At 35.8% G+C, this 18391-nt stretch overlaps 1 protein-coding gene across 2 annotated transcripts in view; it reads right to left on the bottom strand.

Moving 5' to 3' along the window:
- LOC103182209 (prolyl endopeptidase) overlaps positions 1–18391 on the bottom strand; it is a 52812-nt gene continuing 34421 nt past the window's right edge. Inside the window, exons 12-15 of one of the 2 annotated variants that reach the window (XM_007899124.2) lie at positions 12403–12497; positions 5604–5735; positions 2909–3065; positions 1–1523 (exon numbers count right to left, since the gene is read on the bottom strand). In XM_007899124.2, the coding sequence (XP_007897315.1) occupies positions 1229–1523; positions 2909–3065; positions 5604–5735; positions 12403–12497 (679 nt within the window). In that variant the 3' untranslated portion in view covers positions 1–1228. Of the gene's footprint in view, positions 1524–2908; positions 3066–5603; positions 5736–11604; positions 11713–12402; positions 12498–18391 lie in introns of those variants that run through there. The other variant, XM_042345213.1, reaches the window with a different exon arrangement.

Genomic DNA, 18391 nt, shown 5'->3' with positions numbered 1-18391 from the left:
TTAAGGCAAATTCAATGTTATTTATTCCAGTCATTGAAACCTTGATACATCTTTAATTCAACACAGGAAGATGTGAACTTGAATTGTCAGTTACCACATTCGTCAATTAGAATTGAGGTAAAAATCAGACTGGTGTAACAGTCAGATCCAATTGAAATACATTGGAATTGCATGGTAAACTTATGTTGTCTAAACTGCCCTGTAAAGGTTGAGGTTTTTGTAGTAAATAATTTGGAGGCTAGGGTAATAACTCAAACTAATGTTCTATTACTCTGCAATACTTACACTTAAACATATTTTTAAAATATATTTTAAAAATGTATATTTTAAAAATCAATTAGTGTTACATTAATTAATTCTATCGGGACAGATTATATGGCTTTCCGAATGCAAGCAATGCTACTCCTTCAGAAATTCAAATCTCTCTCCCATGTATTACTTGGTGAAGATGCACACAAACTGAATCAAACATTATCGAGAACTCATTTCTTAAATAGAAAACGAACTGTGGTTGTACTAAGTTTTCTTTAACAAACATTTAACAGGTAAAACTTAAATGGGATTACATCACACAGAGATATGGTTTAATTTATAGTTCACCAGAAATGGCTTATGTGGCGGTTGTTGTCAGAATAATTGTTTTGACAATTTTGTACAGTAGGAAGATTGTTTAACAAAGAGATTAGGTACAAACTGCCAATAGTTATTTAAGATTTGAAAAGATGGAAGCAATCTAATTAGTGAGAGAAAGTTGAAGTAGGATTGTACATTTTATTTAGTGCATTGGAATAATTATTTTCACAATTATTTAAACCGTTCTGAATAACAGGACTTTGTGGACTGTGCATTGTAGGACAGAAGGCGAAAGGAGAGATTTAAAAAACCTGAAATGTGTCAAATCCAAAACACTACAAATGAGAATATTTAAATTGAGACCTTTATGCCATCCATTTAGAAATATTCCATTCATATGCTATAGCCAAGCTCTACTCACCAATGTTCATTCATAAAGGGCAGAAATTTGATAATCTTCCACGTGAATTAAAATCAGAGCATGCTGTGTACAGCTGTTAACTTAAGTGCGTGTCTGTTGAGCACTAAAACCATCAGTCATACAGAACAAACCGCCAATTGTTAAATGTAAGTATTGCACTATCCATTAGTTTACACATTTTGACACTTTACTCTCCCTCACTACTAGTGTTATGCAGAGATGACAATTGCTGCCTTAATTGATCCATTTAAGGCTCAAAGTTTCTGCTATGAAAGCATACATATCAGAGACCTCCTGAATTACTTTAGCTGTTGGTTTCCCTGCACCATGCCCAGCCTTGGTATCAACGTAGATGAATAGTGGGTTAGTCTGTCTTGGACTTCGGCCAACGATATGCTGCAGAGTAGCTATGAATTTCAGAGAATGCAGAGGTACTACACGATCATCATGATCTGCTGTCATTAACAACACTGCCGGATACTCAACATCACCACCTTCTGGCAGCTTAATATTATGAAGTGGAGAGTACCTGTGAAAAATAAATAAGTATGGAAGTCAATACTCCAAAAAGTCAAAATGTAAAACTAAACATTTAAAAAGAAATGCTAGCTTTAAATGCAAATGCAAAAATTATATTACCTTCCTAAAATTGAAAGTATTTACATTACTTATTTATAATCACAATATTATTTTAATGTTTACAGCACGTTTCATGGTGGGAGGACATCCCAAGGCGCTGATTTTAGTCACAAAGTACAAAAAATCATTGGATTAATTTCTGCCGAGGGCTAAGTTAGCTGATCTCAATTTGGGACAGCACAAGGGAGAAATTAAATACGACTTCAACACTTTGAGCTTGGCAGGGGGGAAAAAAACGGCCTTCATTAATACCCAGGAACTACAGCTGGTACGTGGTACAACTGGTGGGTGTTGGATGAGGTCAAGTGCTCTTATCATCCCTAAACAATAGAATACACTGTTTACAATTAAGATTCACACATGAGAAATAAACACTTTTGAAAAATACACTCACAATATCAGAACTGAACATGTTTCAGTACCTTAGGAGAAGAAAGAAGTTGCTTTATATAAATATGTTAGAAGGGATAATTGTAGAAAAGAAAGTGATACTTTTTAAATGGAACTCAGAGGGGACAAATTATAAGGACTAGGTGGTAGGGAAGTTGGGAAGGAAACAGTACAAATCTGACAACAATCTTTTGAGCATCATTGGATAGGAAAGTAATCATAGAAGACTGGAGGAATGCTCACATAACAATCCTGTTCAAAAAGGGACAACATGATAAGGCAAGTAACTATGGACTAGTCAGTCAAACTTCTAAAGTGGGCAAACAATATCTGCATTTCACCTAGAACCTTTCATGCCAGAAGGACATCTCAAAGCACTTCAAATGATTTACCATTATGTGTAGTATACTGTGTATTGTGTATGCAAAAGCAGTAAGCAATTTGTACACAGTAACATACCACTAATGGCAATAAAGTGAAGGACCAATTTTACTATACTTTTTGAGAATGCAAAAAGTGTTCCTTAGTTATCCTGGTCACCAATTAAGGAAAACAATTAAGTTTAGGAATACTGCAGTTTTGACCATGTAATTTCCAAGTTCATTCTTTCTGAATATTGGGAGAATAGTCACTATTCCAGAGTTGTCAGGTATAATTGCATAGCAACAGAGGAACGATTTGTGGCAGGAGACAAATGGGCTATCCAGCTGCCCATCCAACTATCCATAAGCTTCTCCAAGAATCTTATAATTTAATGTGCCCACCTCACTAAGTTTATTAAAAAGAATCTTCCCTAAAGTTGCTTCTCAAACCTGTAAAGTAAATATAAACAAAGGATCTAATCTAGAAATTGTGTTCCTTTAAATATTTCTTTGAATGACTCACTTGATTAGGAAATCAAACTGCTCCTTGGATTCTGAACTGCCATAATCAGTGGTCCAAGCATGCCCAATGGTAAATTTGTGGAACTTAAGCATGTCCATGACCCCAACTTGAGCCACGGCACAGCCAAAAAGATGAGGTTGCTGGTTCACACAAGCAGCTATAAAAGAAGCAGAAACAATTGATATGAGGAAGCAAAGTTAAAGTAAAAATTCAAATTTGATGCATGCAAATTATACACCATGATATATATGAAAAATACAACCATTAACCCTTTATACAAGGCAGATCAGTCAACTGTCAATCAGAAAAAATTTAACATTCATAAATATTTAAATTCACGAGATTGGCTCAAGTGGAGAAGGCCCTTCGGTCCATCTGATCTCATCCTTTCAGAATATGCACCCTACTGTCCTCTCAACACAGCATCAAGCTTTTCTTTAAAATTTGTCCAGTGTCCTGGTGTTCCAGTTGTTAATTATTCTCTGGATAGATTTAATTAGCAATTAATGAAGCATTACATTTCTTTTATTCTTGCTGCCAACTTCAGAAACATTTTGTGAATCACCACATTTATAAGCAATTAACATTTACTGAAATGAGCATCAATTTCCAAAATCGAAGCAAATCTTTTGTGGCTTACACTAAGTACTCTTCCCGACAAATTCAAATGTGTGCTTTCTAACATTTTGATTTAAAAAAGAAATGAGACATCAATCTGGACATAACACGAATAGAATTTAAAAAAATGATGATTACCAAAGTGAAGAGTGTCAGTTTTAGGGAATGTAATACTTCTTTCTCTACAATCAAAGAACTCCCAAGTCAGGCATTCTACAGTAAGGTGAAGAATAAATCTGCTCTTCATTAGCAATCTGCCTTAACCTAAGCTTCATAAGAACACCCATTTTTACAGTAGCAAGATATTTTCCTTTTTTTCAAATTAACATTCCTTACCAACTCTGAGAGGTTATTAACTTAAATTTATGCAGAAATGTTAGTAGTTGTGTTGTATGGAGTCATATCTATGGGGAAACAGGCAGTTGTACCCAAAATAAATCAGACCTATATAACCGGTAGAGAGGGAAAGAGTTATCCCATCAGTTTGAGCTACATCTCACGGATATTCCAATAGGATAGGTCACTAACTTGCTCTGTTACCTGGTCTCCCAGTGGACAACAGAGCCTAATTCTGCACATCCACCTGAGTTGCACTACTACAATACTCTATTTGCTGAGAGACAATACACAGTTTTATCATTGGATGCATAGAAAATGATTTTTTTTACTTGAAAATGAACTGTAAAGAAATCTTTTAATCTCAATCTCAAGGTGAGGGATGACATGTCAACATCAAGAACTCCCTTGGAAATCAGGAAAATGGAATAGTTGCCAATTAAAGCTCCATCTATGATCTAATATTGCCTTAACTATAGAGAATTTCGATTATATGAATGTTGGAATTTCTATTTCTTACACCAGTCAACATTATTTACTAAATAAGACTGACAATTTAATGCTATTACCACAGAATTACAAGTCGTTTTAGCTTCATTTCCATTAGGAACTCCTTTTACTTCAGGGTCTTATAGCCCATCAGCTGACCATTTTAACATTCTTAGTTTAGTTTGAGGCCAGTTGCCTGAAATGAAAATAGCTTAGCTTATTTCTAAAACTAATTAAAGCATAGAAAGTCTCTGTTCCAACTTGAGTAAAGTTTTAGTCACAGTAATGATTTCCATCTCACTACAATCTGAAATTGAATGGCAAGGCACACTCAAGTGATAAGCAAATATATGTGCTTCTCAAAAGCTCTTTTCTGTCTATATATTCTTCCCCGAAATATAATGCAGTATGTGCCAACCTCTTTAGCTTAATTCACCATGCTATCTCACTTAAAAGCTGCAGTCACATTTTTAAACATGGTAACATTTTATATATGTGTGCATATATATATATACACACACATAAATATATATATTCCCGACATATCTATAGCCTTAAGAAATTCTAATAATTATAAGAGTGTTTAAAACAGGAGTGATTTGAGATAACCCTCCTTGCGTTTTGTCAGTGAAGTTGTTAGAACAGAATTTACCTACAATAAGTTGCAAAAAATAATTAAAGAGAATTAAAATGAGAAATTCCTCCAATCAAAACATTATTACAAAAGTGCTCAGCAAGCATGTAAACCAGGTATCATATAAATCAATAGTTGTTGCTTGCAATTCTGGTGTTTGTTTTGTGAATTAGTGAATAGGATAGCAATAGTAAAAATTATTGCTGCATTCTAAAATGCATCTTCAAAAGTTGAAATGTATAAGATAAATTATATTTAAGAGCATGAATAGCAAGTTTTAAAATAAATGCAATAATAAAGATGTTCAATCGCAGTACATTTGAATCTAGTGCAATCTTACACCAACGTTAAAGGAGTTCAAACAAAAGCATTTTTATGCACTTAACTGCAATACTGTATATCAAAGAGTTTTATTCATTGGTAAGATGAGAGGTCTTTAAATGCATTTCGTTTGTTACCAAATTGTTATCTTATGTAGTCATAGAAAAAGGATGAGTTCAGTACTTTTGATGTCTATAGCTGGACTGAAAATTAACTTTTAATGAAGCATATAATTTTGGTAGCCACCCATCATGCAACAGTGATAAACTCGGACGCACAAATAAAATGGCATCGTACCCACTAATAATCCACCATTAGAGCCTCCATTGACGGTCAGTTTTAATGAAGAAGTGTAGCCCTTTGAAATGAGATATTCAGCAGCACACTGGAAGTCATTGAAACAGTTTTGTTTTCTTGCTAGCATTCCACCTGAAAATAAGACACACATTTTATTCACTGGAGTGCACTCATTTGATTTTCCAATGCAAAGTTTTTTTTTAAAAAACATAATAGATCAAGGAATAATCATGAATAAATTGTATTTTTATAAAGCATCCTTCTCACAGGATAGCATCGGAGTGCCACAAAGTGAGGAACAACGCAAGTCAGACAATATAAGCTTGCCTTTTTATCGTTTCCATAACTTGAAACAATGTATTTCATGGTGTTTAGAGAAATATGTAATGGCTACCATTTTTTACGCAGCTAAGTCAGTTGGGATGAATGATCAATTTTTAATCTGGAGTATTGTTAGCCAGAAAACCAGAAGAAACTACCTTCTCTTTTCAAATAGTGTTATGGAAACTTGAATGTCGATCTTAAAAACAAGCAATAAAGACATCTTAAGATTTCATGTGAAAGCTAGAATATCCAATAAAAGTAGTGCTCTCTATCATTCCACTGGAGTGTCAGCCTAGACTATATTCTAATGTCCCGACATAGAGCATAAATCCAGAACATCCAGCCCCAAAAATGAAATACCACCAACTGAGCAAAGCAAATACAAACTTGAACTCTTTTAAATGGTAGTGCCAAGGAAAAAGGACAACTCGCTAGTCCAGAGGACACAGCATTATATTGGATGGTTATTATGAAAAAACAAATACAGAGGAGTCACATTATAATGTAGTAATTTGAAGCCATGGTAAGTTTTTAGTATTAATGTGCGGAGAAAGGACAGGGACTTCACTTGTTTGTTGATATAAGCAGTAATGTCAACATAAATGGGTTCAAGATAAGTGAGTAAGATTGTATTAACTCTTGCATACTTAAGTCAATAAATTTTGTAGGCGCCTAATTCCCAGCTTGGGTCCAAAACCCCTGACTGTCCAGCACCCTGGGACATCTTTCCGACGTGAAGGGTGCTATACAAGTGTAATTTGTTGTTGCTGTTGTATTGAAGGAATTGCTTTACTATCACTTATCAACATTGTATTCTTAAATCAATTATTTTTAAAAAAGCTTACATAAGTTAACTTTTTTTGTAAATAAAGTAATGAAAATACATGTAAATAAATGAATTAGGAATTTTAATTAAAATGTATAACGTTTTAATAAAGACTCTTGGACTTCAACTTTCACAACAGCCATAATGTGGCAGTTGTGTTATTTATAAAAATAACAGGCCCTGTGTTATTTTTATATCATGAGTTTGCCTCAAGAGGAAATCCCACACCTGGAAATAAAATTAGTCATTTCGGAGTCAGATCTCCCACTGTCTCTACACAGGAGATCCAACTCCATGATTAAAAGAGGCAGCACCCCAGTCGTCAGACCCAATGATGTTGAATGTGTGCACTAATGATCCACATCAAGTATAAAGACAAATACAAAGATAGGAGCTCAATATAGCATGTTCCCTTTGAACTTTTAACATAAAGACAGAGCTCAAAGACATTCAAATTAAAGCTAATGACCTATAATCGTAAACAGAAATGGTTTTACTTAAGAAATTGAGTAATATAATAATAATCCTTGAATTTTATATAGTGCCTTTCACGTCTTCTCGACGTCCAAAGTGCTTCACAGAATATACTGTAAAGTGAATTGACTGCATTTTTTGTGGACGAAATATAATATAATTCTTCCATTTAAAGTTTTTCAGAGAAAGAGGTGATAGTTTGCCAATTCTTTTATATTTCATCTGACCAAATAGTGCTCCCTTTAATACCCTCAATTTAAAAAAAAACTTATTTTTAGAATCACATCAGAATTTGAAAAGCTTGCAGTCTCCAATTAGATTTTTAAATAAAATAATTTTGAGAAAAATCAGAACTAATTTAGACATATAATACATAATAACAGACTTAGTTTTGCAAGGGCAAGAATAGGCCATTAGGCTCACACGCTGTCCCTTTTTGATACTCTAGTTCTCAAAGATAGTTCAATTCCCTTTCACAAATCCGTCACTCCCTTCCCACAAAAAAATTTGTTTACTTTGAACCTCTTTATACCGTCTGCTTCAAACACCATTCCTGACAACTTATTCCACGAGATTATCTTTTGTGTAAAAAAAATCTGCCAGTGTACATTTAAATCCATTTTTCAGAAACCCTCCCCAGCTGTGCTCATTACCTTTGAACAGTTATAAAGATGACATGGCCTCCAATCTAGACATTCTCTCATCTCATAATACTTACTCATAGTGCTGTCTGGGAAATGAGAAAGTGCAGAGTAATCTGAACACTTACATATACTGTACCACAATAATTGATTTTTCACTGGAGCACTTTGTATACTAAATGGAAATGTAATAAGAGGAAATGGAAACTTTGCCTAATTCATCAGAAATAAACAAGACAATGGGAATTCCCAAGTTTAATATTGCACTTTTGAACACATTATTGAAAATAAGCAGTGCCTTGCCCTTTCCAATTTGCCAAGCAGTACAGTGCTGAGCACAGACATTCATGAAATAATTGTGTTCACTTAACCAAGGTTAGGAGCTAAAGTCAGCACTCTGAGTATGTAATGCTGCATGTGTGCATTTCTATTAGAAGGGGGATATTTTGTGAGCGCCTCTTTTACCAGTAGCAGGCAACATATGATACAGGTAGTGTAGTGGTTTCAAGAGAGAGAAGACAGACACAATTTCATTTCACCCACCCGAGGACTTCCCCCCACCCCCACCAACAAGTACATAAAATAAGTGCTTCAAGGACATTCTGATCCCAATGCTGCATGTATTGATGCAAATTGGGATATGCTTGTGGTAGGCGAATCAAAATGTCATTTGATGCAACACTATGACAAACAACCCTACAATGCAAAACAATTGCCAGTACAGGCAATCTCATTATAATGTGTTCCTCTGGATCCAATAGCTCAGCGCTGTGTTATAAACAAAGCCTGAAAGGTTATTTTCAAGAAAGGTAATGAAAGCAACTCAGGAAACTACAGAGCAGTGTTTGACGTCCATTGTAGGTAAAATTATGGAGACTTATTAACGATAAAATCATAGAGCACTTGGATAGAAATAAAATCATAAATGATAGCCACAATGAATTCATGAGGGGGAGGTTTTGCCAATCTAATTTACTGGTTTTCTTTGATGGTGTGACAAGGGAGCTTGATAAGGATATGGCTGTTGTATATCTGGATTTCTGTAAGGCCTTTGATATAGTTCCTCCTGAGAGGCTGGTACTAAAAGTAAAGAAAGCGGATATCAGTGGAAGTATATTACAGTGGATACGTAACTGATTGACCAGAAGAACCCAGAGGGTGGTGATGCAGGGAATGTTATTAGACTGGGAAAGTGTTACCAGTGGAGTTCCACAAGAGTCTGTTTGGGACATCTTTTGATTAATATTTTTATAAATGATCATGACAGGCTGTTTCAACTAGTCCAGAATAGTAAAACCAGAGGACACAGCCTGTGACTGAAGGGGGGTAAAGTCAGAACAAATCTATGGAAACACTATTTCAGTGAGCGAATGGTAAACATGTGGAATAGGCTCCCTCAGGAGATGGTCGGAGCAGGAAATGTTGATTCCTTCAACCTCAGATTAGAGTTTTCTTTCAAGAAATAATATTATGAGATATATTATATAGGTAGTTCGGGACATATGTGCATGCGACCATCAGGAAAGTGGAAGGCGAACTGGCTGGACCTTGGCCTTTATTCATGTAGCATCTTATAAAAATGGACGAGTTACAGGTTGCCAGAAAGTACCACCGACATGACTTCCTTTGCAAAGGATATCACAGTTGCTTCCTGTGCATAGCATGTGTCCAGCATGTAAGAAGGCACAGACACTTTCTGCATAGTTGTGTTGAGCCCTGAAAGCCAGGTGTACCATACTTCTAGCTAACGCAGGTCTATTATGGACCTGCACTAAAAGTGAGGCAATGTCCATTGAGTGGAAGTGTCAAGGGGTTTCCTTGTAATGTATGTTATGGAAACAGTCAACAGTAATAATCAGTGATCCTATTAGAGAAATTATTTATGTATACTATAGGATGCCCTGTGAATTACAATACAAATTTACATTTATGTAGCTCCTTTCATGTCAGGACATCCCATTTGCTGGACAGTCCAAGTTATGAACCTGAGCTGGGGTGAATAGCTAAAAGATGGACTCCCCAAGTCTTAATGTGCATAGGAATTGAGAAACACATGAAATGAGACTGCTGAAGTCATTTTGAAGATCAAAGGAAAACAAAGATACAGTACAAGATAAGCAGCCCTGAAACCCACTTAAAGCTACAATTAATTCAGAAGCGCTGAGCATAGCTTTGTGTTTACAGGGTTTAAAAATAATTAAAATCTAGCAAATAGCATTCATATTTTCCCACTCATTTTTATGGTATAAATAGAATAAGCATTAGAAAGGCACTGAACACCAGAAATTAAACTCAAGAGCTTGATGACCTACATGGGTCTCAACTCTTCATGTATTTGAATCATTTATTCAATATTCATAGTCTTCAACATCAACCAGCAGATATCAGTTTGCAAATTCCTGTAAAATAGGCAGACAGACCGGTTGTAAATAGATAACTGCATTGTATGATGAGCACAAAATACTCTCTTATTCAGCATGATTCATGCACAGCAGGATTGCTCGAGGATGCCATTTAGTAATGGCAGATAAATGGTAAAATAGTAATCAACTTTGTTACTATTTAAAGGATTTTTAAGCATTCAAACATAAAGACAAACTGTCATTCCCATTTTAGAAAAGACAGGCTGCAGCAGTTATATTAGTCAGCTCCTCAGTTTCCAACGATTTGCTGGACAGAATATGTTGACCTAGATAAACCACGACTTTAAAATGAACAACTTTATGAGAATTTATCAAAAGAACAGTTTAGTAGTATTATTCGTAGAAGAGGGTAAACAATTTTATGGAACATTAAATAGCGAAACAGTAATTTGCTCCATAAGACATTTTATTTTTGGAATAAACAGATAGAAAGCTATTTAAAGAGCCCATTTTAAAGATCTATTTTCTGAAGGAGGAAGTCACGCTCAAGGGGATCCCCATGGAGTACACCTGTTTTTCTCAGTGCTGATGTCAATGATTTTCACCCATTTCTAGACCAACTGGATAGAAACTCATTCTTTTTCAACCAAATCTCTGCTCACAATGCAATAAGTAAGTAAAAAAGTTTTTTTTTTTAAACAAAGAGTTGCCAACAGTTCACTTAAGTATTTCACAAAGGAGTACTAGATGAAAAATCAAGCTTTTTTTTTAATAAAAATAAAACTTCGACTTGTCAGCAAATGTCAACAAGTAACTTTCAGACAATATCAAATCAGGTCTTGGTGTTCATGAAATTTATCAAAATTGAAAACAGAATTACAGTCTTTAAAAAACACTGTCAAATACAAGCCTATATGCTGAATAGGTTACTATTTTTGCTGCTGTTCAGCGGGAGTGAAAATTCTATCAGTGAAACAAGGTGTGAGATGACATAACATCACTGTGTTAACCTGGTAACACTGTCACTTCTGAGTCAGAAGATTGTGGGTTCAATTGGTTCTGGAATACTAGTTAACCTCACATTAGCCACCTGCCCGCAAACTTTATTGATATGATCATTTTTTAGGACAAAATATGTGAGACAAGTAGTTATGTCAAGCTGGAAAACCACAAACCATCAACTTAATGCACATATAGAGAGGCACATTCAGTTTTAAAATTTGTGATGTTCTGCTTTTTGTGCCCAGAAGATCCTTGAAAACTAACAAGTAGATAAGTCTTTTCATTGGCCTGTATAAGTGGCCTGTATAAGTTTTGCCTAAAACAGAAAAGAACACTGCTTTCATCACTGATGACATTCCGATTTCTATTTATACAGTCTTTGGAAGCAATTGAGGAAACCACCTATTTACATGAACTTCAGGGCTCCAGTGGCGCTGCTTTGTTTTACCTCAATGTCTGTCAAAATGTAAACGTCAAGGCTGTATCAATAACACAAGAGTAAATTGATCAAATATTACAATTAGAGATTGCAAATATTAGAGAGTGGAAACAATAGAATAACAGATGAAGGCAATCAGTTATTAATTTGTGTGCTAAGACTAAATTTATGCTCCTTCTGCTGAAGACAATGCTGTGTACCCCAATACATATTCAACTTCCCGGACTTCTAACACAGTGCAGACTCGTTGTAAAGTGGTGTTTGGGATCCATAAAATCCCAACCGGTATTATAGCGAGGCAAGATAGCGAATTTAATTGCACATGTATGTAACCTGCTAGCACATGCTAAAAGAAAAAAGGCTAGCTACTGGGTTGGTGGTCACTACAACATCACTTCTCATTTACTGCGCTTGAACAAACCATGTTGTTGTACATTGGTGGTGACCTGTGGACATAAAGTTCTGCCTTTTTTTTTAAGCGTGAAAAGATAAAATGACTAATGAACTGGAAGTCAGCCAATTTAATGCATAAACCCAGGAAACGAGTTGGCTAGCTGCACACATGCACAATGAACAGGGCAACTGCATTACAAGAACATTTGTGCCAGAGAGAAGTGAAATATAGCAGGGCTACACTATAATAGGACTTAATTATTCTAACAAGGTGAGATTTTTTTTTAAAAAAAGTTAACTATACAACAAAACTAAAGACTTCTGCTGATTGCCATACCTTTGTGCCAGGTCTCTCCATATTCACCACCACCTCTGATATTAGCGACAGCCAAAACGCCCCCCAGATGTCTCACAAAAATAAGTCTTGAAACACTGCAATTAATAAAATATATTGTTTAATTTTGTAGGCATTTGTTATATTATGTTCTATATTATTATTAATTTAGAAAGGCACACAACCAACACAAAAACAGTCAATAGGCAATACGTCAGCTTTTGAAAACTTTTCAACATCGACAAAACTGAGGCTATTCATCTCGGCCCCACCAGCACCTCCTCAGCTCAAGGGCTGACTGATTACACACTCTAACTAATAAAGCCTGTGTGTAATCTTAGTGTTTTGTTCAACCCCCAACTCTCTCTTAAACCTTTAATCCGGGCTCTGACCAGGTTTGCTTTATTCCACCTCCACAACACGCGCGCCTCCATCACGATTTCAACCCTCATGCAGCTGAAGCTTTCATCCATGCCTTTCTCCTGTGCAGACTCAACCTTTCCTTACTTTCTGGCCTCCCCACCTTCATCCTATACAACTGCAAATAGATGTTTTTGGTGTCTGTGTTAAAAATTAAAGCAGTGGAAGAGAATGTAGCTGACACCAGTTTCTTTGTTGTTATGTTTATTATTTCTTTCAAATAGAAACCACTAATAGAACATTTATCCCTTTGGTGGAAATCTTGCTGATACAAATATATACTAAGCAATTCATTTTATAGGTTTTATGCTAATGGTTCTCAAAGCAAATATAAAATATCTATAAAACAATTCAGTTTACCAAAAAGTAAAGGCTTTCCTGGATTCTCGTTTTGATAATGTGACATTAAGAGCTTTTTTTCTGGAGATGTAACTGATGGCTCTTGCATTCAATTATCATCAGAAATGTCACCCAAATTCAAAGCACATAGAATCTTAACACTATGTGCTTCACATCTTTGAAGACCCAAGTATACATTACAGAACACAGCTCTATGATTAACTATAAGATCAATGTTTGTGTGAATTAAGTAAACCTATGAATGGATTCCCATTTTATATTAATAGCTCAAAGAAATAGCACTCAAAATGACAATTTGAATTGAAAATAAATATGGATATAGTAAGAATTAGAAGCCATTTTGCACTTTAGCAATTTATGTAAATATCTGGCTTTACTACATTAACTTGCTTTGTTAAAAAAAGTTGGTTACAAACATAGTAAATTTAAAGTTAATAGTTGCAAAAACGCAAGATGGACTTGCTCACTTTCAAATTCTTGTTGATTCAACCAATTGTGTCATATAACTTTTCACTCGTTTATATTGTTTTGTTCATAGCACAAATAAATTTTGAATTATCAATCTAAACCATATCTAAGTTGAATGGAGTGTCACTTTTTTTAAAAATAAGCAAGTCAGTAGTGGAGAATACAGTTAATGTTATGACACTCATAACATAGCAAAGAGAACATAGCAAAGTTTATTAAATGGACTTACATGAAAGGCTCTATATCAAATGTAAGGATTATTATTTCATAAATAATTTGAAATAGCAAACATGGAAAAAATGTGAAAGTATTCTGGAAAGCAGCAAATCGATTTGCAAAGAAAGATTGGCTGAAGATTAAACTCAGCCTTTGGTCTGTGTTTTTATTATTTTGGCTCATTTTCAATTCAAGACACGGCATGGCAAACATTCATTATTGCTCATAAATGGATTTTGTATTAATTGCTGAACCATACAATTCAAGGTGTTGATCCACCTAGAGGACTCTTATATGATGGTTGAAACTATTACACCTTAGATTGTTGTCAAATATGGGGAAGTCTCCCTGGCTAACTGTTTGTGTATTTTGTGCGCAAGCATTGCAAAGATGAAATAAACAATATTACAGTGATAAAGGTAACAAAGATCTCCCAGGTGGGCCAACAGTATTTCAAGGCATTGTTGATGACAGGCCATTGGTGGCTCATCAGCAGAATTTGTGGGGGTGGGGGGGGTTGACTACGCAAACTCCCTGCGGGTTGGACTCCCCAACTCTTCCCTCCGCAAGTTGCAGATTATCCAGAACTCTGCAGCTTGTCTCCTCTCCCGTACCAAGCTCTGTGAACCAATCTCTTGTATCCTTGCCCGGCTCCACTGGCTCAGAAAATAAAGTTTAAAATCCTCATCCTCACTTTTAAAACCCTCTACGGTCGTCCTCCTCTGCGACCTCTTAACACCATACAGCCTTCCCACTGCCTTCTACTCCCTCTGTTAGGCGGGCACTGCGTGCTCCATGTTCCCCAGCCTTCCCGTCCCACCATTGGCAGTCGGGCCTTCAGCTTTTTTGCCCCCATACTTTGAAATTCCATCCCCGAATCCCTCTGCCTCGCCCTCGCCTGCTTCAAGACCTCTCTCATTGAATGTGCCTTTGGCTATACTCCCTCCCCCCAAGTCTTGGTTCAAACCTCCAGCTGGGGTGCAAACCCTTAGCTGTCCAATGCCTTGGGATATCCTTCCGACATGAAAGGGGCTAAAGAAATGTCATTTGTTATTGTTGGGGGTAGGGATTCTTCCCATTCAGCTCCTGACGTGAAAGGCTCTATACAAATGTAATTTGTTGTTAACTCAGAGAGGATCGATTTCAAGATCCTCACCCTTGTTTTCAAATCCCTCCACTCCTCTGCACCCCCCTATCTCTCTGACCTCCTCTCTCCTCAAAACAGCACCCATTGTCTTGGATCCTCCGGGTCTGTCTTCCTCCTCGTCCCCCAAGTCCTCCGCTCCACCCTCGGCGGCCGTGCCTTCAGCCACTATACCCTGAGGTTCTGGAATTCCCTTCCTCACTCCCTTCGCCTAATCCCCTCTCTTCCTACTTTCAGGTCCCTTCTGAAGACCTTTCTTTTCGACTGCACCTTTGGTCACCTTCCTCCCCATTCCCCTGGCTCGGCCCCGGGATTCGTTACTGTGAAGCGCTCTGAGACGCCATCAGGTGTGGAGGGCGCTATATAAATCCAAGTTGTTGTTGTTAACTGGTAGGTTGGTCCTTGCGGGACAAGCAAAAAGGAAACTTGCCACAACGCTGTTAATAGCAAGCTAAAATGATTAGCAGGTTAAAATCCAGTAGTAGTCCAATGGCCACTTTGCGGGGCCACAAGAATGGCATCTTGCCAATTGCATCTAATATTTTCCAGAATTAGATAAGCAGGCGCTTCCCTCCAGAGAAACAATATGCCCACCATTCCAGACAAAGAAATTTGCATCCAGAAGTGGCACACATGCTTAGAACTCTGTGTGGTTTGGATATCCTTAAGCTGGTCACATGTTTGAGTGTTAAGACACCTGGGTGACCAAAAAATGTTCAAAGTTGTTGTTGAAATTTATTGAGATGGCATCATTGTTTTAAACTCCTATATATCTATTACAAACTTTTTGCCATCTGCCCCCAGCTTAGGCTTGCAGTAAGCTATGAGATGCACTTTGAGACATCCTCCTGATTTGAGAAGAGGTATATAAATGTAAATTGGCACTGTTGTTGAATATAATGTGTCATTTAAAACCATAATTTTACCTTCAAGTAACATTTTAATATGTGGTACAAAGGAATATATTACAAAGATCTTTTGGAAATAATTTACAACCTGGTAGCAATGTTAAGCACAGCCATCACTTGTGAGTTATTAAGTCGGCTCACTTATAAGAAATAAATTATGTTCCAGAGTGTTTTCATGACAGAACAGTTAGACTACAAAATGTAATTGCAGTAGTTATCATCAATCTCAGAGTAGGAATTTAACTCTACACAGTACTTCCAAGTTCACATCACTTACAGTAATAGTGCAAATGGAATGAGCAAAAATGTTTTTAAAAAGCTCTCAGGTGGTCTGCAGTCTACCTATGTATTTTAATGCAAGAAAGAACCAGCAAAACAGGCTGATTTTCTCTAACCTTCATCTTTTTTTAAAGATCATTGGCATTCAACAGCAACAATTTACACTTTATTAGTTATTCCATAATTTGCCATATATTAACTTAGAAATTCATCAATAATAGGGAAATCAAAGGAGAATAAATATTTAAAACAATCTACAATTAAAAAAAGCTCTCAAACATGTTGCATATCCAGCTATTAGTGATCTGAATGAAAGAATACCAATTGCACAAACTGTACAAAGATAATCGATTCTACTAAGCAATGGTTATTTATTCCCAAAACATGATTTAACTGCAGTCAGAAATTTTATTCTGAATAATAATTCTTGTACTTCTGACCTTTTCAAGCAACTGTTATATTGTTTCATAGGTTAATACATGACTGGAAAAGATCCAAAACTGAATACAGGATACTTAGCATAAACTAAGGACTACATTTCACTGAAATAAGCATTTTCGGAAAACTAAGCAAATGGGGATTAAGTTTATCAAGGGGAAAGAGTCATATTCTCCTTCCCAGCACTGAAGTTTTGTGCATAGCAGTTGTCGTTCAGAATATCTTTAGTAGTAAAGGTCATTTTGCCATTTATTTAATAAGATACATTGTGACATGCTTAGGCATGAGTAATTATTTTCACTAAACACCAGAGTGAAACATTTTTCACATTTCAGTTTTTAAAGTAGCTTTTGATTCATTCTGCCTTCTATATTACTTTAACAAATATGCTAATATCTTAGGTGGTGTGCTTAATCACATGGCCGAGCTATAAAAAGATTACTCTATAGAGTTTTGAATTGTGCAATCTAAAGGTGACATTGTCTTTCTGAACAAGTTATGCCTGGAAATGAAGCAATAAAAAAAAGCTCAGGGGCAAAATGTAACCTTTCCCCCTTACTAGTGGTTTATCATGAAGCAGTTTTTAGCAATTGTGATCAAAGTTGCTTTTAGTTTAGTTGTGACTTGTAGTTAGTTGATTGTTATTTGTCTGCCCCACTTAAGATGATTCGGCATTATCAACCATTGATGGAGGAATTTTAAAAAGGCATTTAGAAAATCAGTAAGAATGACTTGAACAGATTCTTGAAAGCAACTAATGGTATTCAGAAGCAATGATTACCATCTCAACAAAAACGTGATGGATTCCACTAAACTTTTATAGAAATAGGTCAGGGATGAAATGTTAGCATTACAAGGAAAACATAGAAGATAATTCTTGTGCAAAGTACAATGGAGGTTAAAAATCACTTTAAAAAAATGAAAACCAATGGACTACAAAATGTTAATTAAAATTTCTTTTGTGGAATTTTGTAGTCATCAGGGATGAAAAGAATGGAACACAATTTTTTCTGAGAAATCATGAGTGGTACAGAATCTAAACAGCAGGCATGATCCTGGGAATTAATGGCATCAATAATAAGGAGTAACAATCAAGCCTATTGTAAATGATGAAAATGCCCAAATACCGTACATTATTTCAGGCTCTGCTCAAATTTAATAATAATAAATTGGTCATTTCAATCCCCAACTGTTTGTGTGTGACACTGTTGTGCACGATTGGCTGCCACATTTTGCTCAAAAATATACCGTCAATATACTTTACAGTGTATTCTGTAAAGGGCTTTGAGACGTCTAGAAAAGGCGATAAGGCACCATATCAAATGAAAGGATTATTATTACATAATTGAAATTCTATGAGGATGCAATAAAGGATTTTAATGAGTCATATGATAAGCTACCTCAATGATTTATTATAAATGAAAGCTCTTCACATAAATCAGGAAATAATAAACTGACCACAGTTTATACAGAGGAACCCCAGTTATAGTGCCTTTGTTGTATCAATTCAGTTGTATTAATTCACATGAACACGTGATCAAAGATATACTTTCTAACGTTTCCCAGAATCAGAAAACGAATCCAGAAACATTCTAGGCATCAAATAGAGTACTCTATTTATCTTCTCAGTTCACAATTGATGATCTGATATTATTCATCAACATATCTACCATTTGAGGATTTAACACCGCTTTGCTATGAAATATCAAGCCAAACCGGAAAAATATTTGAAATTTTTTAAAAAATTCTCTAATTTCTA

This window comes from Callorhinchus milii, unplaced genomic scaffold (genome assembly GCF_018977255.1).
Source record: "Callorhinchus milii isolate IMCB2004 unplaced genomic scaffold, IMCB_Cmil_1.0 Scaffold33, whole genome shotgun sequence".
NCBI lineage: Eukaryota > Metazoa > Chordata > Chondrichthyes > Chimaeriformes > Callorhinchidae > Callorhinchus > Callorhinchus milii.
The sequence above is the reverse complement of the archived record's forward strand: the minus strand, read 5'-3'. Positions and strand labels throughout refer to the sequence as shown.